The 22,514-nt window shown below is 36.8% G+C and overlaps 1 protein-coding gene across 11 annotated transcripts in view; it reads right to left on the bottom strand.

The window, feature by feature from the left end:
* myh10 (myosin, heavy chain 10, non-muscle) overlaps window positions 1-22,514 on the bottom strand; it is a 121,179-nt gene that overhangs the window by 96,752 nt on the left and 1,913 nt on the right. For all 11 annotated transcript variants that reach the window (XR_012407609.1, XR_012407612.1, XR_012407608.1 and 8 more), the window contains exons 2-3: window positions 21,564-21,938; window positions 11,300-11,456 (exon numbers count right to left, since the gene is read on the bottom strand). Coding sequence is in view for 6 of the 11 variants with exons in the window: in XM_009302145.5 (XP_009300420.1) it covers window positions 11,300-11,456; window positions 21,564-21,917 (511 nt within the window). In the remaining 5 variants the exon portion in view is untranslated. The remainder of the gene's footprint in view (window positions 1-11,299; window positions 11,457-21,563; window positions 21,939-22,514) is intronic.

Raw genomic sequence — 22,514 nt, 5'->3', positions numbered from 1 at the left:
CAGATGCAGATGAAGCATCAAGCGCAAGTGATTTACATGTTAAGTCAATGCAAAGAAGTGAATAGACATCCTGCAGCGCTATTCGTGCAAATGAGGAGATGCAAATTGAGTGTTTAAACATTTGACACACTAAAAGCGTGAATTGCTCGTTTTGGAAAATCTGGACTTTATCGGACATTCGTGCCATATAACAAATCAGGAGCTTGCTCTTATAGGGGTGTGATTATGATGTAGGGCCTGCTGTTGGTGCACCGAGGGGAAATCCTCCAGCCGACACCAGACAATAGCTCATCAAAATGGCCTCGGCCACTGCGAAAACATCAATGAAAGCTTCCATCATCCAGGTATAGTTTCTGGAGGAGTTATTGAACTCAGAGTTGGGTTCACCACAGAATGGATCTAGTGGACTCAGACACTCATGAATCTACACTGTTTTTCAGCATTCCTAAGCACACAAGACACAGCTACTCTCTGAATAAAATCCATGTTAGCGATTTAGCAACAAAACTAGAGTCACCGGGCAAAAAAAGCCCTGTTTATGACGTGAATCCATGTCTATTGTAAAGCGAATTTGATGCACGAATGAAGCAAATAAGCTCAATGTTCACGTGTCTATTTACGCACAAACAGCGCAATGTATTCGCACGTACCACGTCTAGTGTGAACACGACATTAGAGATTCACATGCTTACATTTGAACCACTGAAATCACATTGAAAGTTGACAACTTTCTTTTCTGGACTTTAAAAGTTCTGGGACCACTGCTGGGCATGGGACGATAACTGGTTTCAAGGTTTACTGCGGTTTGGAAAAGTCAAGGTTTTAATACCGCGAAAATGTTCTGTTCTACCGTTCCCATAATACAGTGAAACCATGGTATTTTTACCCAAGGTTATCATACCGTCAGAATCGTATACCGGCCCATGTCTACTGCTGTAAATTGAGAATAAGAGAGCTTTCAGATTTTAATTTGTAAAATATCTTCATTTGTGTACAGGCGATGAACAAAGGTCTCAAGGGATTATAACGATAGGAGGTTAATAACACAATTTTAATTTTCGTGTGAACTTAGCCTTTAACAAAAGCGAAAGTGAGATTCTTTAGAAACAGTTTAAACAATATTTTCATACAATGTGAAAAATATCAATTGCGAACAGACAAAAAAACAAGCACATACAGTTCAAGTCAGAATTATTAGCCCCCCCCTGTATATTTCCAAGATTTTCAACACATTTCTAAACATAATAGCTTTAATAACTTATTTCTAATAACTGATTTCTTTTATTTTATGAAGACAGATCTTAATATTTTACTATATATTTTTCAAGATAAGAGTATTCAGCTTAAAGTGTCATTTAAATGCTTAACTAGATTAAATAGGCGAGTCATTACATAACGTTGGTTTGTTCTGTAGGCAATCAAAAAAAAATTGTTTAAGAGGGCTAATAATATTGACCTTAAAATGGTTTTATAAAAAATTAAACTGCTTTTATCCAAGCTAAAATAAAACAAATCAGACTTTCTCCAGAAGAAAAAATATTATAGGAAATACAGTGAAAAATTCCTTGCTCTGTTAAACATCATTTGGTAAATATTTTTTTTTAATTCACAGGACGTCTAATCGTTTTGACTTCAACTATAGGCGCTAAGACAAATCGGTATGGGTGAATCATTCACATGAACTTAAGCACTATGTAACAAGAGGGCAACCGAAAGCATCGGCGACAGAATAAAGAGCCCATCTGCTGCAAATGCAGTGTGCAGGAATGTAGCATGTAGCTGTTTAACGTGACAAGCCAGTCAGTCACACACACACACAGAAATATGACTCAGTAGCTACTCTACTGACGAGACGAGCCAGATATGGTCTGATCAGAAACCACTGAAGACTGCAGCTCTATAACAAACAACACCATCATGTTTGCCACCATCACTAAACACCTTCAGAATACAAGCACTTAGTGATTTCATTACATCCTAACTATATTACTGATATTATAAACATGCGGTTGCTTAAAATCCAATCTACATACAGACAGGAGATGAAAACAGAGACCAGGACCGCTGGAATGAAATAATGAAGCATCATGGTATCAGCTGATATTTAGCAAGCTAAGAATATCTCATCTGCATTGTCAGAGGCTCAGTTCAGAGAAGCATTATGGGATACTGTAGCCATGTAGCGTAGGAGGGCAGTTGTTTTCCTGATCCTGTTGTGTTTGAGGAGTGACTCAAACTACTGAAAAAACAAACACCTCAAAGGTCATGGCCATCAGACACAAACAACCGTGGTAAACCCTTATGTCCGTAAATGTTCAAAGTCTAAACAAAACAAAAAAATAATCGTTGAGCATTATTAAAACAATCACATAAAGAGGTTTTCTGTTTATTACTAAGTGCCTCACGTAAAGACCTATATGTCTAGACAAGCAACCCTGTAAAATGAGTTGATAAAATCGTTAAATTAACCACACTGACTGCTGTTTTAATAGACTTTAATTCTCTTTCTTCTGTTATTTCATGGCTTGCAGTTCAAAGATTTTGGCACAAATGTACAGGTAGTTCAATGATCATCGTTCTATGCCAATGGTACCAACAAAATCAGCAAGGACTGAGAATAAGAATAAGAAAGCTTTCAGATTTTAATTTGTAAAATATCTTCATTTGTGTTCGACGATGAACAAAGGTCTCAAGGCATTATAACGATAGGAGGTTAATTAATAACACAATTTTCATTTTCAGGTAAACTTAGCCTTTAACAAAAGCGAAGTGACATTTTTAGAAATATTTAAACACAAAATTTTCATACGACGTGAATAATATCAAATGTGAACAGACAAAAAACAAGCACATACAGTTGAAGTTCAAGTCAAAATTATTAGCCCCCCTGTATATTTCCAATTTCCAGAATTTTTTCAACACATTACTAAACATAAGTTTTAATAACTCAATTCTAATCACTGATTTCTTTTATCTTGGCCATGATGACAGAACATAATATTTTACTAGACTTTTTGCAAGATAAGAGTATTCAGCTTAAAGTGACATTTAAAGTCTTAAGTAGATTAAATAGGCGAGTCTTTGCATAACGTTGGCTTGTTCTGTAGGCAATCGGAAAAAAAAAACATTGCTTAAGGGGGCTAATAATATTGAACTTAAAATGGTTTTATAAAAAATTAAACTGCTTTTATTCGAGCTGATATTCTAGATTCTCTCCAAAAGAAAAAATATTTTAGGAAATACTGTAAAATATTACTTGCTCTATTAAACATCATTTGGTAAATATTGTTTAAAAGTTCACAGGACGCCTAATCTTTTTGACTTCAACTATAGGCGCTAAGACAAATTGTTATGGGTGAATCATTCACATGAACTTAAGTACTATGCAACCACCAGCATCGGCGAGAGAATAAAGAGCCCATCTACTGCAAATGCAGTCTGGAGGAATGTAGATAGTTTACCCAAAACTGAAAATTCTCTCATCATTTACTCAACCTTGACTTGTCACAAACCTTTTTAAGTTTCTCTTTCTATTGAACACAAAATATAAAAAAATAAAATAAAATAAATAAATAAAATGTTGACTTCTATAATAATCCATAAATCTGTTGACTTCCAAAGTATTTGTTTTTCCTACTTATCGATATAGACAATTACAGGTTTCTAACATTTTCACAATATATTCTTTTGTGTTTAACAGAAAAAAATCAACTCAAATGTTCGGAACCACTCGAGGAAGAGTACACTTTAATTACTGGGTGAACTTTACATTTAAACAATTTAGTTTACTAACCAGACATATTATACATGTAACCTGGAACGAATGTTTTATTTTTGAAAAATTTGAAATGTAATAAATATTTGTAGTCTAAGCCAGATGATATGGCAATTATAGTTATATCATAATAATGTCAACTGATAAAGTATGGAAACCATTAGGGGTGTCACAATTAATTGTTTCATCTGTGCACCTTGGTGCAGACGCGAACAATTCAGTATCGTTTTAGTAATAGATCCTAACCGGTTATTACATACTGATGTCATTTATCTCATATGCGCTATATTACAGAAGCTTACTATGGCAAGGGAGGCGAGTGCAAGTAATGAAAATACTCCAACTACCTAAGAAACACAGAAACTCTGCACAATTCACTGCGTGTGGTTTGCTGGACAGTCTTTTTTGAGCCCGAACGATCCTTTATTTTGAAAAAATATTTTATTTTGAAAAACGACCGTATTCTCTCAGTTTTATCTCGTTCTCTTGAGCACTAAAATTTAACCCTAAAGCTAGCAAAGGAAGTATGAAACAGACGTCTTGGAAAGTTACTTTGCGAAGGGGAAAAGACCCAATGAAGCAACTGCCAAGGAACAATTAAAGGCAATAAACTCACAAATTATGTTTCGGCCACGCAGCAGGATCACGGATGAAGCTGCGTTTCATTGTTTGTCGTATTTCTATTTTTTTCCCCACATGTTCTCAAAATTCTCACTCTTGCACACTTTACCTACCTCTACTCTGATCTACTCTGGTCACTAACAACAGTAAAAAAATAATAAACGGTTCATTTAAATTATTATATTTAAAACAGAGTAGAAGCAGATGGATTTGACTATCCCAAATACCTCACGCTCACAGTGCTAAAACATTTGCTGTCGGTATGCAGAGGAATGATCTACTCCCAATCCTGCAGGTGTGAGAGATGGCTGTGTGGCACTGTGCCACCTTGAGTGCTCCGAGGCAGGGCAAGAGTCTGACGGCATCACCCGCACCTCGTCGTGAAGAGTAACATTAGGAATGGCACAGACACATTAGAGTCTCTACAAAATTTTATAAAAAAAATTAATTTAAAAAATCTCAAGATTTTACAACATACGACAGAAAATGTATAAAAGAGCTATTTGATTAGGCTTCTTGGCATTGGTCGGGGGACCCTAATTCCCCGGGGCCCTAAGCGGCTGCTTATTGGTTAAGTCCACCCCTGCAAACACAGAACACCCAAACACTGCCGTGCTTTTTTTAAATTTTCTCCCAGAATATAACTTGTATCAGAGTTGCAGCAATGTTTTGTCAGCTTGAAGTCTTGTGAGAAAACGGTTGATTTGCCTAGTAATCCAAGTATACCCACCAGCCCAGGCCGTGGTGAACCGATCAAGCGTTGACCGGTCCGAGGTAATTAAAAGGTTGGGGGCCACTGGTAAACAATATATAAAATCCTCTTCAGTAATACCTCTTAGTTATCCAGTCTAAAAAAAAGGAGAGTTGATCTAAAACAGGTACAAAAATGTTTTTTGAGATCACCTTGGAATGCCTTTGAAACAGAGTCTCTCTAGTCACCATAATCTACACAAGATCTTTATGTTCCAGTAGACCAGGATAGACAAGGTCTTTATTGCAGCAACCTGGACTGAGTTCAAAAGACATGAAACAATTTACAGCTCATTACACAGGTATTAGTACCAGGTGGGACAAAAAACTCCCACATCATAGTACAAAACCCATTCTGCTACATGCTGATAAGTTGGGGACTCGATGTAATTGTAATTTAAGTGTGCCTCTACACTGGGCAAAATGTGGTTGGAAGACTGGAGTTTTAAAGATTGTAATTATACGTTTCAGACATAACTTTCCAGTCCGTGACTGTGTTTAGATTTCATAGCTTCCATATCCCTTATAGAAAAGACGGGTGCCACTGACATTCCTGCGCTCCAGTGGCTGCACCGTCTGGGCCTTTTCCAAAAATGTTATTGTAGAAGAGAAGATCAGCAGTTTCAGAGTTCTTCAAGTTGTTATAATTAGCACTTCATAACAGAGTTCAGTCAACAGGCAGATTATGGCTAGTTCACTAATCAGTGACAGATGTGAATAGATGTGCGGTTGTGTAAGTGCATCCGGTGGAGACATTCTAAAATTGACCTTTGCCTGAGCTAAATTTCATTAAACCTTTTAATTTGAATATCAGAAAATAAAAATGATTTACAAATATACTCAAGCACAGTGCTAAATTGAACACTTGAATGAATTTGATAATGATAAACAAGCTCTCGATTCAATTGGCTTACAAAAATGTTGTTTTGATATATATTATCAGGTACAGTACATGTCAATTGTGTTAAGGAAAACATTTCTTCAACTACACAGGTAATCTCATATGAAACATGACAAATACAACATTTTTGTTGTAATTTATCAAATTCAAGTAACCGCACAAAGTTCATTGCATTTACTGGAGAGGAGGGCACACACTACAAATGTCTAGTGAGAGTAGACTAAACTAATTCCTGCTAGGGCTGCAGAGTTCTGGTTAAAATGAGAATCACAATTTATTTTGCTTTGCTTTATTTTGCACTATTTTCTCAGAATTCTATGAATGTAAAATAAAAGTTAATATGAGTATGCAATTTTAATTGTTATTTCGCAAACAAATCAGGGTATATGCACGAATCCTAATGATAATGTCATTACCTTTTTAAGAATTTTCAAAGACCTTCTCAGAATATTTTAAGACCTCATTTGCAGCTTCAAGTTTTAATCAGTAAACAAACATTAACTTGTTAAACGGTTGCTAATAAACAGTTGTAGTTTAATAAGTCAATGAAGCACAACCATGCAACAGAACTCGGATAAGCTCGGACGAAACAAAGCTTCAAAGAATAAATTATGTGGTTGTTTTCAGCGACAGGCTTCAGTCTTCAGTCATTGTTTAAACTCGTCTTTCTCCAACTAGGAGTACACAAACTTACATTTTGCCATCTGTTTTGCTCTATGGCTACATGTGCAGAGCGTTGCAAATTACGTGACCCTAGGCCAGACGCGCCCCAGCCCAAACTCATCATGTGGCTCGAGCACCCCAATGTTAATATTTAAAGTAAAATTTATATATTTGTGCTTTTTTGGAGTCAAACGCTTTGGACAGTCCTTGAACAAAAATTAAGATCTCATAAAAATGCGATTAAGACTTTAATACCTTTTAAGGGCCTTAATTTTCTTATATTTGATTTATCAACTTTAGAATACTTTAAGACCCCGCGGACACCCTGCAAATTGTAAAACAACAGTAATATTAGGCCTGTGTGTAGGTCTACTGTTGGTTAAAATGCTAAATTTTGTATAGAATTGGAATGGTGGACTTTAAATATTGTCATGTTTGTTAATTCAAAGTAAAGTAATGACATCAGAATATGACCATTCATAATTCTAACGATGATTTATGTTTGAGACATGTGCTTGTCATCTGTCATTGACAACAATGTAAAGACTTGTGCGACCGCCTTTATGCTTCTCTCCTGACCTTGAAAATATGATTGGCTAAATAGTAGAAAAGCTAAATTAAGATTGTGTGTAGGGTCGAATCGAGATCACAATCTTATTTCAATTAATAGTGCAGCCCTTATTCTTGCAATATAAAAATTTGTAAAAATAAACGGATTACTTGATTTTGGGAAGGCAACCCAGTCTCACCTACGAAATTCTAACTGAACAACTTCTAACTAACTACAATTAGACTGGACTCCAATACATTTGACCAATACAATACATTACTGATGGACAATATATTGGCAGCCATAATGGTAAAGCGTTGTTATTGGAAAATAAGATGTTGAAGTTGTGCATATTTCTATGAGAGCAAAAAAAAAAGATTTAAGAACTACAAATTTTAAATGATTTTGGGAAAATAACATAGATGTTTGTTTGTTTTTTTTGCAATTTTATGGCATTTAAATGAAATTACCCCTGCTTTTTTCATTTATTTATTATGAGGCTGAGAAAACTTAATATTTATCAGTCTCTCAATATATTGGTTATCTGCTTCCGAACAGAAATTGATTAGCAGGCGACTTTTGTGGATATTTCTAAGCCCAGAAAGGCAATATAGAAAGAATTTTCCTATTGAAAAAAAAAGATGAATAACACAAGAAACATTGTTATAGTTAAACATTTTTGTTATCACTAACAATATCGTTAAATTATCATTATTGTGATAATAGCATATGCTATACACGTATCAAAGATATTTGTGAAAAATTTAATTTATTTTATGCATTGGTTGTTTATCTAAATTTGACCAATAAGATGGGGCCTAACTATCTTTTTCCCTGTCTGTCCAGTAGTTGCTGTTCTGCTATTGGCTGGAGCGGTCCAAAGGTGAACCCAGAGCTAAAAATTAATACTTAAGGCTGGAGTCAAGACAAGGGAGGAAGATGGCAACAGCCAATCAGAGTCGGAATGTCTGCTGAGGATTACACTCATTCATAATGTTTTAAGGACTAAATGTTTGCACAGACACAGTTTTTTTAGCTGGAACTAGAATCAATTAGACTTAAAAAAAAAAAGAAAAGAAAAAAAATATATATATTACCACTTTATTTTAACATCATTAAATAAATAAATAATTTAAAAACATAGCTAGTAAAAATAGCATTTTTCTAGATAAGAAATAGCAATAGTCAATAACATCGCATAATTTTTCAGTATTATGCAGCCCTAATGGCCAGTTAGTATTACACTTTAATTCAGCATATCAGACAGTCTGATCAAAACTTGGATGGTTTTGGTGTTCTGATAAAAGAGTGTAACAGAAAGGTTTCCAACTATTAATGCAACAAACCACAAGTGCACTTGGACAAAAACTGGAACTGAGCCATGATGAAGGAAACGTCTCAAGAGGAAAAGTAAACAGCTTGGTTCCACTGCTGTAATCCCTGCAGATCTAATGAAGTGGGCGCGTGCAGCATTGTTGGGGTGTTTCCTCCAGAGGCAGACACCAGGATCCATGTGCGCCGGCCACACTTGACCCAGCACGTCACACTATGTGCTGCCCCCCCACTATCGCCACACAAAGGACATATTGTACCCCACAATGCAGGTCAGCTCTCCTTCCCAGCCTGGGACGGCTCTTGTTCCCTGGCCTCTGACAGATCTGGACAACTGCTCTGTCCTACTATGTGTCAGCTTCAGGAGATAATTCTGCATTGCATTAATGTCCAAAGCTTTCTCCAAATGCCCAAAGAATTTGGTTAATTCAAAGTTTGAATGATTGTTCACTACTAAGAAGAATCACCAATGTAAGAAGTCAAATGTGTGTATATGAGATGTAAAGGAAAAAAAGAAATTGTCAGGTAACTTGTAATACAATATAACTGTATATATATTCAGGGCTATTTTTATTTTATATATTTTTTTATCACGACAGGCCAAACAGGCTGCACTCGACACACTCGAAAATTCAATTTTTCCATTAAATTTGCATCTTAAAAAACAGAAAACACAATCCAAACCATGATGCCCACCAAACAAGTCCAAAAGATCTGAACAAAAAGTATGAGCAAACAGTTATGCATGGCTAAATTTGCAGCTCAGTGATTGTATAAGCTACTCAAAAACACTCCAAAATGCAGAAAGAATTAAACAGAGTTAAGAGATGAAATGATTACAGTTGTAATGGAGCACACCTTGCCAAACACATCTTAATCTGTGAGACAGTTGCCCACTGCGATATCCAACTGCCCCAGATTTACTAAGAGATGACTTAAAGATTATGACAGTGGTAGAAAAAAAGAAGCATGGTTGACCGAATCACAGAGTTAAGTCTGATCTCACCAGTCACAACTAGCCTTAACCTATCCGCTTTACTGAGTTAAGAAAACAATTGTCCAAGTAGACGAGTGATGAGGCTTACTTTCTGAGCTCTTACTATGATGGACAGAGGCATTAGACACGTGGTTTTATTGAAAATCTTGACTCACTAAATCAACACAAGTCAGTAGCTGAACAACACAGAATCTAATAGTAGTAGCTGAAGTATATTATCTTTCAACATGCACAGCAGGCCTAAAAAAAAGCTCAAACCCACCGCAGTGAAATTCGGAAAAACTCAGCCCTTTTTCTTTCCATCCTCAGGGCTTATCTGAGAATACCAGATGTGGCAGAGAAATCAATTTAACTCTCAGAGTGGAAAAACAAACTGAAATATAATAAATAGTACTGGAAATGGAGATCAGTCCATTTCTGCTTGCGTAACAAACTAAGTACACTACCTACCTTCGTAAATCCCAGTTGTAAGAGCAACAAATAATAACTTGACTTCTTGTTGATAATTTGGAAAAGTGTCAGAAGGTGGATTTTTCTGAGGAATCATCTGTTGAACTGCATCCCAATCATAAGAAATACAGCAGAAGACCTACTGCAACCCATATAGACTCAAGATTCTCAAAGAAATCAGTCAAGTTTGGTGAGGGAAAGATCATGGTTTGGGGTTACATTCAGTATGGGGGAGTGCGAGAGGTCTGCGGAGTGGATGGCAACATCAACAGCCTGAGGTATCAAGACATTTGTGCTGCCCATTACATTACAAACCACCCGAGAGTGAAAACACTTAGGATAGGATAGCGCTCCTTTTTATACTTCAGCCTCCACATCAAAGTTCCAGAAAGTTAAGAAGGTCAATATTCTTCAGAAATGGCCAGCCCAGTCACCAGACATAAACATTACTGAGCATGTCTGAGGTAAGATGGAAGAGGAGGCATTAAAGAATCCAAAGTATCTTGATGAACTCTGGGAGTCCTGCAAGAAGTTTTCTTTGCCATTCCAGATGACTTTATTAATAACTTTGAGTCTTTACAGAGATGTATGGATCCAGTCCTCCAAGCTCATGCAGTCATACACAATATTAATTAATTTTCCACTGCACCATGACTTTATATTCGATACTCTACATTATTTCTGTTAAGTGACAAGACTTTTGTCCAAGTAAGTTTTGTCTAATTAAATAATAATAATAATTTAATAATATCACATTTAATAATAATTAAGTAATTAAAAATCATGAACATATTTTATTTTGGTAAAATAAGTGAAATCTAGAGGCCTTTACCCATCATACAAGCCACTTCTGATACCAAATGATCAACTAGAAGTCAAGTTATTTTTTGTTGTTCCTAAAACTTGGACATGCGACAAGACTTTTGTCTGGTAGTGTACCGACAATACAATTTAAGGTTGGCTGAAACTTGCCGTAAGTTCAGATACAGCTTTGAGTATGGAATTCATGTAGGAAATTTAGTCTTGCTCAAAAGCACAAAAGAGAGAGACTTTTTTTTTTTAATTCAACACAGGGTGGTCTCATCTACACTACATCCATCAAAGCGAATGCTGAACAAAGATTAAGAAAACACAACACAGCCACTATTACTTTCACTGCAATATCATCAGGGGGAGTGCAGAATTCTGTGCTGTTTTTCTAACACATAGAGCCACTGAAAGGAAGGAATCTGAAGGAATACTTCACAAATGTGGTCTTACCTTGAAGCATGCATCTGTATGCCGATTCGGAAATGGCGTAGATATGAGGCGGCATCTCGTGCCTCTTCTTGCCCCTGTACATCTCGATGATGTTCTCAGAGTATATGGGGAGGTTTTTGTATGGGTTTATGACCACGCAGAAGAGTCCTGAGTATGTCTGTGCAACACAAGCCAAAAACATAAACACTTTGTTAATGAGATGCAATAAACTTTACTGTTCATTATTAATTTAAAACATTTTACATTTACATTTTGTTGCAGTTCATGAAGGGACAGTAAAACAGCAAGTTTCTAATATTAATATTAGCATTATTATTCCATGTCCAGAATATTGTACACATTGAAACACAATGAAGGTATTTTTCCCGAGCAATGCTGGCATGCATTCACAATGATTGCAGCTGTCGTGCAGCGATCACGCACTAAATTACAGAAGACAGTTACAAGATATTAACCCTTTACTTTCGGCGGTTTCACATACAAAACTGCAACTGTACACAACTTTCAACGTAGTTAGAATCATACCGGTCAACACTCCCATTTTCCCGGGATTCTCACATATTTTACAGTTCTATCCCGCTATCATCCCATATTTCTCCTGTATTTTCAGTGTTTCTCTGAAGGGTGGCAAATAAACATTAAAGAGCCGAGCCTGCTTATACTCAACCAATACCGCTGAACCACCAGGGGCCACCTCTTGCTCTTAAATGCGAGTCTGTTCTGTGCTTTCGCTTTTAGGCATGAAAACACTGAAATAAAAACAGCGCTATTCCCTTCCTTTTCATTACAGGTGCCATCTCCCCTTTATATGCAATTCATATATGACTGTCAGCTGACTCTATAGTGTTAAATAGACACTGTTTCCTAAACTGATTTAATTTCATCCTAAATGAGCATAAAAAGTTAGGAAAGCAACTGAATGCTTTCATTATAACGTTAGATGTGAGCATTTTTAAAGTGACAACTCTGTTATTTAATGTAATCAAACAAAAAAATCTAAATAATCATTCATTTGTTACCCTTTAATCAGAAAGTGTGAGTTATACAGTGAAGAAACGGCTAGTGGGATTTGATAGCTTGATTCTATTTCTATATAATAGCTATTAATTTTAATAAGCTGAACTGTTCGCTAATTTATTAGCCGCCAATGTATACTATTTATTTTTTCTTTTTTTAATAATAATAATAAAGATATTACTGACCCTTTAACTGTTTATTTACAACAAAGCAGCTCCAAATTAACATATTTAGTAGTTTTAGGAATTTTTAAAGGGGGTGTAGGGGAAATCCCTTTGGTGTGGTGGGCATATCCATTATTTTCACATACCTATGTTGACAGGTATGGTTAGAATGCATTTAAATTAGTGCAAACGTAGTGATAAGACTATATCTACAAAACAGCTTCAGTATTAAATAGTGTACACTCTACTATTCCACTGTCCTAAATAAGTCAAGCTTTAAATGAGTGGCTTTAAAAGACAAACACCCTAGTTTTTTACAATTTCACAATCGCTGATTCCAACGAAAAATCAACAAAGTCGCAAATTTTTGTGATCTGCAAAATAATCGCAAAAAATTAAATAATCTCTTAAAACATCTAATGTCAAACCATGTAATCCCGTTAGACATTGCATATGCAGCGCACGTGATGTATTTGAGTGTCTCTCAAAAAAGACATCTCACTTGCGTCCTCACAATCAATACAATAAACGAGAGAGGAGGAAATGTTTTGCAGACTGTGCAGTAAGCAGACGCGGATGAAGCGCGAGTGATTTACATGTGAAGGCAATGCAAAGATGCGATTAGACTTGCTGTGGCGCATATTGGTTGTTTTGTGCATTTGAAGCGCTTTAGACTGCAAATAAGTGAGAGCAAACATCTAACAAACGGATGGGACAGCCAGAAAACAGGAAACATTGAAACAATTTGATCACTTCATATAGCCTAATTTGCTCTTTTTGTAACAAATTTTGGTATAATTTGTATCTTTATTTTAATATATTTTTGTTGGTCAGTTATCCACAAAATAACAATAAGAACGAATGCATTTTAGGTGAAGTGATCATCAATAATAAGGGAATTATGAATTTAATTCAAGTAGGTCTGTTATAACATAAAATATAGTATTTCTGACAATTTTCTTTATTTTATAGATTTGAGTTATGATAAATTACAGTATTGCAATGCTACTTGGTATCACAATACTTCAGCTGGTATAGTATCGTAATGTGAATTAATAGTATCGCGACAACCCTACTTAACTGCGAAGTGACTATTGTAATGGGGCAATCAAAACAGTTTAGTCTATTTAACTTCTATTTAAAAAAACAAACAAACTTATTATAGATTGTGGTGTTACAATGAAGATTGTCATGTAATTTTAACCTTTTTTGTACAATAAGTGTATAAAATCCCTACAATATATTTGTTTTTAGAATCTTTATCATTATTTCACTGAACAACATTGGGCAAATACTGATTTTTTTTTTTGCCTAGTCCTGGATCCAGACACAAGGGTAAGGGGTAAATCAGGGGAGAGCTAATCCCGTCTAGCAAAGCGTCTTTTTTTATTGGCTGGGTTGTGTTTACGAGAGGGCATTTATATGGGTGTGGAAAAGTAGGGGGGGGGGGTGCACAGAGGACAGACCTGCCTACTTCCAACTCCTAACGCCCCACTAGACAAAGCCGCCCTGCCAAAGTAGATAGACAAAGTAGACAGAACAATAGACTTGAGACTCAGGAGACTTGTGGCTGGAAAGTTGTTTCTCCAGTATCGTCCTCCATGTTTTTCAAGCTATATATGAAGGAAAACAGCTTATCTCATATATAAGCTATGCACTAGTCCAATCAAAAGCAATTTAATCGGAGGGAGGTTTTTAGTACATATTTATTAAGAAAATTAACTTCAATATTGATACTCAAATATCATTTTCAAGAGTGTGCTCAAAATGTGTTGACAGATAAAGGGTTAAGAAACGTAACGTACTGCTTTAGCCATGATAAGGTACTCTGTTGTGAATGATGTTATGTCCCAAATCCTCAAAGCTTATGTAACTTATACTTAGCACATTTACGGTTTTAGATGCTAAATGTTTAGTAATCTACATACAATATCACTAACAAATCCATTTGAGTGGTCATGATTATAAACCATCCTCAACAGAGCTTGCTTAAGGCTCTAGATGTTAAGACAACTATCAACGTAGTAAATTTTGAATTTTGAAGGTCCTTTGAGACGCCTACAACATATTTTAAGTGTCTGGGAGTAATAGGAATTGATAAAAAATATATATATACATATACATATACATATACATACATATATATATATATATATATATATATATATATATATATATATATATATATATATATATATATATATATATTATAATAATGACCGTGGCCAATTGTCCTTATGGGTTAATCCAACGTAAAATTAAGATTCAGAAAAAGTAGCTGGCATATGACAATCAGACAGAAATTTTTGCTTTATTACTATTAATTTCTCACAATATGCATGCTTTCTCTGAGAAAGTAAAGAAGTAGTAGTATAATATGAGGAAATGTTCTCTATGAAATCTGAGATGTGAATACGGTTTCTGTAGATGCCATAATGCGTTTCTGAACACCAGGGTCAGATCAACAAGTCAACATCAGGTGAAAATAAAGTCTATAATTACAAGTAGGGTTGCACGATAGGGCTGCACAATATATCATTTCGGCATCGTTATCACAATGTAATGATTCGCAATACATCACGAGTATTTGCAATGTTGAGTCTGGATTATAAATGTATCATTTCACAAGTGTTTTTTGAGGCCTATAACTGTATGAAGGTTTAGAAAAAAACATTCAGGCATAAAAATTAATAATTTATTAACATTTTATTGAATTGTTTATAAAACAAAGACTATGCAGTAGGGCTAGGCGGTAAATCTAGTTCTGGGGATATATCAATATAACTTCCAAATGCGATGCGGGATTATCCAATATTGGTCACACACGTGGATTCTGCGAGAAACAGACCACTCCAAGGTAGCACGCGAGCTCCACTTGCACAAATGTGCACATGCGCAAATGAATGATTCACTCCATGAGTCATACAAAAGATTTGTTTAAAAAGAACGAATCGTTCAAGAACGACCCATCACTGATGCGACATGGAGGAACATGCAGTGCCAGTGTTGACTCCCCAAACAAATCTCACTCCCCCTCGCGAGCTTGTGCATCACACCATGCCTTATCGATCATTTCTTCTGCAATTGACAGTCACAACGAACATAGAAGCCTTGTCAAATTGACAAGCAGCACCTGAATGCGTATAAAAGAATTAAAAACGCCAAAATGGGACAAATTTATACTGTATTTTGAAAGTAAAACCACCTCATATTCACTTATTATTATAAGTTCAGTATTTATTACACAACGGTCTCTTCTTTACATTTACATTATAACACATTTAGCTCTGCGTTCTGCTCTGTTATTGCATATTGACTTCAATTCCGATTCTAATCATTGTATTTATTTAATTATTTAGTCATTCTGTTTGATTGATTTATTTAAGCCCCTTAACTGGAAGACGTGATTTGATTTGACGCGTGAGCCTAGTGTACAAACAGTTGGTGGTTTAAATGAGTATTAAAACAAAACAAAAAAAAAAGTCAAATATAAAAACATGCATTTGTCTACCAAATATTTCTTTTTCTATTTTAACATCTCACTGTTAGTTACTCTTTAAACAAATAACAATATGTGTTTGAATTATATTTCATTCAAAAACTTTTCGATAAACTTTTAATAAAGACTTTGACCATCAAGTAACCATTTATGGGAAAATACCGGATTTATATTGTATACCGTCATTCCTCCAAAAAACACAGAGATATCATTTTTTTGCCCATATCGCCGAGCCCTACTATGCAGTATTATTTTACATTTCATTGTTTAATTACTGTATACCTGAAGACAGTTCGACTCCTCAGAAAACAAAACGCTGTTTAATTAATTTGTATATTTTTCTTTACTGAATTGCTCTAAACTTGTAGATTATTATATTTTATGCACTCCAGTACAGAATTATCCCAATTAATCTAAAATTATAATTTATATCCAAATAGTCATTCAACTCATCTAGTGAGGTTGTATTCGTTTCGCAATATATAATCAGTAAAAAAAAAAAAAAAAAAACAATGTTAGATTTTTTTCAATATCGAGCAGCCCGATTGCATGATATTAAAAAAAACAACAACAATGTGATATTTTGTTTTTTCCTGCAATACATATTGCGATATTGAGGATACTTTCACTAGATTAAAATGAATGCATCTATCATTTTAAAAAGAAAAATCATAAAATAGATTAACTGGAATTATTTTGTAGGGCAGTGTATCTGCGCAAAACATAACAAACCAATCACAAGCATTGATAAACAGAGTAGAGCAAAATATACTAATTAAATAAACAGTATTTCTTGTTTGTTTTTTTCTGGCAGTCTAGCAGTATTCAGGCACAAGTGAAATAATCAAATTTAAAATAGCACTGTATACTGTATCTTAATAATTGATATATGCACATAAATACAATTCATCTTTCTTAAAGTTACAAACATAATTCCTTGTGCTTAAATTTAGTCACAGGCCTTAAAAACACATGCAACTATTTGTTAAATCTATGGTTAAAAAGTGGCAACCACTCCACAAATGAGGCCTTTTTTTGAACTGTGGCTCCTGTTCAACTATAATATCATCTCGACACTACAGATCCTGCGATGTGACTATACTGCGGATCCATACATTGCGATATCGGTGCTGAAACGTATATAGTGCAGCCCTAATTAAAAGCTTAAAAATGTCATCAAAACAAAACAAGCATAGATTTAAAAAGTAGCTTTATCATTTAACCTAAAAGAATTCATGTCATGCTAATTTTAAGCAACTGGAATATAACAGCCCATAGAGAGGAATAAAATCTAACCTGTCTTTCGTCACCCAACATGCTATTCAAGAACAGAGGGGCGTGGGAAGGCAGAGAGGAACGCAGCACCTCCACAGCTCTGCCCACACAGCAGATATGAGTGCACGTATACCGCACACACCAGCCTAAGCTCTGGTCACCATCCACGCACATACGAGACAATATATATAACCTTTCTGTAAATATATAACATTCCACCTCCATTAACGCAGACTGTATTTCTTTTAACAAAAGCATCACCCAACAGCAATAAGGAACCTGAGAAATGTGGGGAATGCAGCGGTGTGAAGGTGCTGTCAACAGTCAGTCTGACATCTTGACATCTCACAGATATTACGAGCCTGCGCAATGCCAAACACAAAGGTCCTGTTATAAAGCTTCTGCTTTTACTAGGCCAAGCATGGGCCTCTATGGCCAATTACTGTAGCCTGTAGGGAGGGAGCACAGCGGCCACATGGAACAGAGGCTTAAAAAAAGGCAGAGAACAAGAATTACAATCCATGTAAAATGACAACAGGGACTGCTTTAACATCTAAAATTGTGGCCAAATCAGCCGAACTCTGACATCGATGACCTGAAAAACTTCCAGTAATGGTAAATATGAAGTTAAATTAATTTGTTTTTTCACCCAAAACTAATACTCTTAGGGTGCTTTCACACCTACACTTTTGTTTCGGAACGTGTCTCGTTTGCCCAGTTAGCACAGTTCGTTTGGCATATGTGAACAGGGCAATCAAGCTCTGTTCGGCACCAAAGTAATCGCTCCAAGACCGCATGAATAAGGTGGTCTCCGCTCGATTGAAACGAACCCTGGAGCGGTTCGATTGCAGTGAGAAAGCGATCCGATCCGAGCGCGGTTATATCACAGTGTTTTATGGATATGTAATAGGAATACGGCTATATATAGAGAGAGAATTATGAGTATGGCAGGAAGTTTCGCGAGTCTCCGGATGCCCGCAAACGAGTGAGGATCTCCTGTTAATCTCGCATCTCCCTCCCGGTCCTCAAATAGGCATCGTCGCGCACCCTTCTCACCCCTCCCCGCCGCGTCTCTCCTCAGACACGTCGCGCGCCACACCCTGTCAATCACCACCAAACCACCACCTCTCCTGACAGCTTAGCAGAACGCTGCAAAATAAACCCTGACACTCTGACCAATGTAAGGAGAGTTTACTCGCATGTGACTTGTTTTAGCTCTTTTGGTCCGATTAGAAACTTTTCAGTGTGAAAGTGAACCGCTCCAAGAGCAAAGAGCAACAACGTAACAATTGTAATCTCTGTTTCGGAACAACTGAATCGATTCACAGGTGTGAAAGCACCCTCATATTACTATTGACGTCACTGGATATAGGTTTTCAGCTTTCTTCACATTATCTTTTTTAATGTTCAACTAAACCAAGGGTGGGGAACATCCGGCCTAAGAACATTTGATCCGGCCCCATCCGGCACGTGAGAACATTTGATCCGGCCCCATCCGTCAATTCAAAATCACCCCTCAGGAAAAAAATAATAATAAATTTCTGTTATAGAAAGTGACAGTTGTACACATTTGTTGCTCTACAAAGCTCAGTTTCACATGAAAATGACTTAAAGCATGTGCTGTAATGTAACGTTTGCAGCACGAGATGTGCATCATTTATTGATGTACGTTCACTTCAAATCATTCATATTTTTAATAGCGTGAACGGGACCGCATAGCATGCTTCTGAGTGTGTACACGCGCTTAGCCTCGGCGACGAGCAGAGCACACACATCTAACGCCATCTCAATGTGAGCGCTTTAACGGTCAAATACATGCACATTTGTGTCAGAGAGCGGTGTTTAGTGATTATTCATATTCACCCTCATCGTGTAACAAACAAACAAGTTGAGAATCAAAAGACACGTAAAAGAGAATCTATTCTTAAAGTGACAGTGCGCAATTTTCCTGCTTCCGACTGTTTTTATTATTAATCAAACAACAAAAGGAGAAAATCCCTCACTGCTCTTGACTGGAGAGCTTTTGTAGCTTAAGTTTTTTCTTATAGTGAAGATGCTTAAAGCACAGTTTGTTTCATATTTTATTCTATTGCATTTATTTCCTTCCTTATTTACAGGGAGGAAAAAACCTGTGCATTTATAAAATCAGATTTATTTGCCCTCCTGAATTATTAGCGACCCTAATCATAAGGTAAACACAAAACAAAAGTTTTCATTTGGAGCTCCATTATGGGACTCCACACTTGTAAATAATCGCTCCATCAGGCTCGTGGTCTCAGCACCGCCAACGCTCGTCACAGCTACCAAGCCGATCAATCACAGATTGATATGCAGACAGAGATATGTGTCGTTGTGACATGTAGTTAAATTTTTTCATACACCGTAAAACCCAATAAGTTAAGGTAACTCAAATCATTTGAGGAAAACGATTGCAACAAACCATTTAAGTTCAAAAACTAATCCTGATGAGTACTGTGAACTTACTCCATTTGAGTAAATGAAGCAATTTGAGCACAGTAAAACCCATTAAATAAAGAGAACTCAAACCAACGGAGTACTGTAAAACCCAACAAGTTAAGGCAACTCAAACCATTTGAGGAAACCGATTGCTAAAAACCATTCAAGTTAAAAACTAATCTATAGGAGTACTGTGAACTTACTTTATTTAAGTTAAAGTAATGAGGTATTTAATGAACTCACTATCTTCAACACGGTGTTCAAAACTCTTCAAATGAGTAGAATTAACTTTCAGTCAATTTTGAGTTAACTACACTCATTTCATTTGAAAATGGTAACTTTTGGGTATTACAGTGCACATCAGCATTGGCCACAGCGAGAGCTATGGGAGCGTGTGAAGGCTGTGCCGAACCATACGTGTGAGCTTGACGCAGAAGTATAAATCAGCCTTTAGTTGGTTTAGTTATCATTGATAAGGGTTGGAGCTGAACTCTGCAGGCTGTTAGATCTCCAGGAACAGGGCTGAGGCCCCGTTTACACTAGTGCGTTTTAGTTTTAAAACGGCGTTGTAGAATGAAAACGATCCGCGTCCACACTCGCGTTTTACCCAGCGTTTCTGAACTGCTCTCCGTCCACACCAAAACGCTGAAAACGCACATCACGTGAACACACACACTCTCTCGGGCAAGCGCTCCAGCATTTCTACCCAGATGAGAGCTCTGCTTGTCGGACTGCTCATCAAGCATCTCCCGCTGGATCTAATCTCACTATATTTGCTAAACGTGATATTTCATTCATGTTGTTGTCTTTATCTAACGACAAAGGCCAATTCTCTGACTTTGGTCATTGGAATCTATTAAGTTACTTGTTCACGTGTAACATGTTTTGGTTAAGCGCAAAGATAAGTTAATGATTAATCCAGGTACATTGACTGATCGCTTGCCTTTATTTCCAACAATGTATAAACTTATTGTATGTTATACTTTTATAATTATCGATTATTAAAACTGATATTCAGCAAAAGAGAGGGTGCGTTTCGTATTTTCACTCAAATTGAAAGGAGGCAGTTGTTATAGGCTCCGTTTTGTTATAAATATCCACACAGTGAAGATGACGCTCATATATGCAGCACGACGCCTCAACATTTCTGCTGTCTGTTAAGTTGCTAATATTAAAAAGAAAATAGGCAGTTCCTTAAATCATGTTTACATTTTATTGTTGAGAAAGTGAAACAACGTAGCCAAGGTGATGTGAATGAAGTTATAAAGTACACTGTTCCCTTTGAAGATTTACCCGTGTCCTCGGTATGTTTTCCATATCAAACTGAGAAGGGGGAGACTGCAGCCTTGATCAAACTTGCGAAGTCTTAACTTACAAGATGAGGATGCGAGACTGAACTGTGTGTGGGCTACTTAATATTGAGGAAAAGCCCCAATCAGATAGGCGAACGTTTGCAGCCCCGCCTCTGTTTTCAGATGTCTCCGTCTTTCCCCATCCACACTGAGACGGAGCAGCAGCGTTTTAGAATGAAAACGACCTTTCCAGCGTTTTCAAAAAGCTCCGTTTTCGGCGCTCGAGAACTCCGGCGTAGTGTGGACGGATGGCGTAACCGTAGCAAAACGTATGCGTTTTCAAACTAAAACGCACTAGTGTAAACAGGGCCTGAGCCCCCTGGTCTAGAGATCCCTGCTGTGAGCATGAGCATTCAACAAAAATCCAGTGTTTTTCATGCAGTGACCAATATCACACCAAAACTGGCTGCTGAATTCATGAGCACGACAGAAATGTGTGATTGGCTACAATGCTCAGCTTGAGAACAAATCGAAATCACACAAATATCAATCCCACTTACGTATATGAGTCCAGAGTAATAACGATCCTTCAGGTTGTGTAACACAGATGCTTCGTTCAGGCAGGTGAGTTCAGCCATATCCTCCACTTTGCTGAACTTGGGCGGGTTCATCTTCTGGATGTCATCTTTGTTCACCATGGCCTTCTTGCCATTTTCAGCCAGCTCCACAAGCACTTCTTCTCCACGCTCCTCTCGGATGCTGGCCGCCTCAAATCCATGCCGTTCAGAAGGAACCCACACCAGCTTCTTGGCCGTCCAGTCTGCCTGGGTAGTTGGGTTGTAGACCACGGCCCGATCCACAAAGAGGTACCGCTCAGGGTCCTCTTGCCCACTCCGCTGCGCCATCTCCGGCATGAGGAACTAAAAATAGGCCACCTGAAAAAAAGTGTTAGAGTGTTATTTGGTGATTTGAAGGCACAGAGATTCACTGAGGGTTTATGTAATATGACATTTCGAAGGGTCAATTGGTTTTACTCAAAAAGGTTAAAGCTCGGATTGGTTTTCTTTACAGAAACAAATATTCCTTTAGTCGCTCTTCAAAGCAGCATTTGGTCAAATTAACAGTATAACCAATTCTCGATTATGGGGATTTATTTACCGATCAGCTTCAAAACTCTTCTTCGCAAACTGGATGTTATTTATCATGCAGCAATTGGTTGTTATTGGTGCGCCATTTAATACTCATCGCTGTCAACTGTATTCCTTACTGAATTGGCCTTCTCTTCTATCACGTCTACAAATTCATTGGTTTCTGTTCATTAACAAAACTCTCACTGGAAAAACTCCACTATATTTACAGTCACTTCTTAACATTCAGGAATCACTTTTAAATCTGCGCTCTAGTGGTTTCATTAACCTTTGCATACCCAAAGTTCGCACTTTATTTGGTCGTAACTCTTTTCAGTTTTCTGCTGCTGATGCTTGGAATCATCTCCAGCAGAACTCAAAGCC

Source organism: Danio rerio, chromosome 6 (assembly GCF_049306965.1).
Source record: "Danio rerio strain Tuebingen ecotype United States chromosome 6, GRCz12tu, whole genome shotgun sequence".
NCBI lineage: Eukaryota > Metazoa > Chordata > Actinopteri > Cypriniformes > Danionidae > Danio > Danio rerio.
The sequence above is the reverse complement of the archived record's forward strand: the minus strand, read 5'-3'. Positions and strand labels throughout refer to the sequence as shown.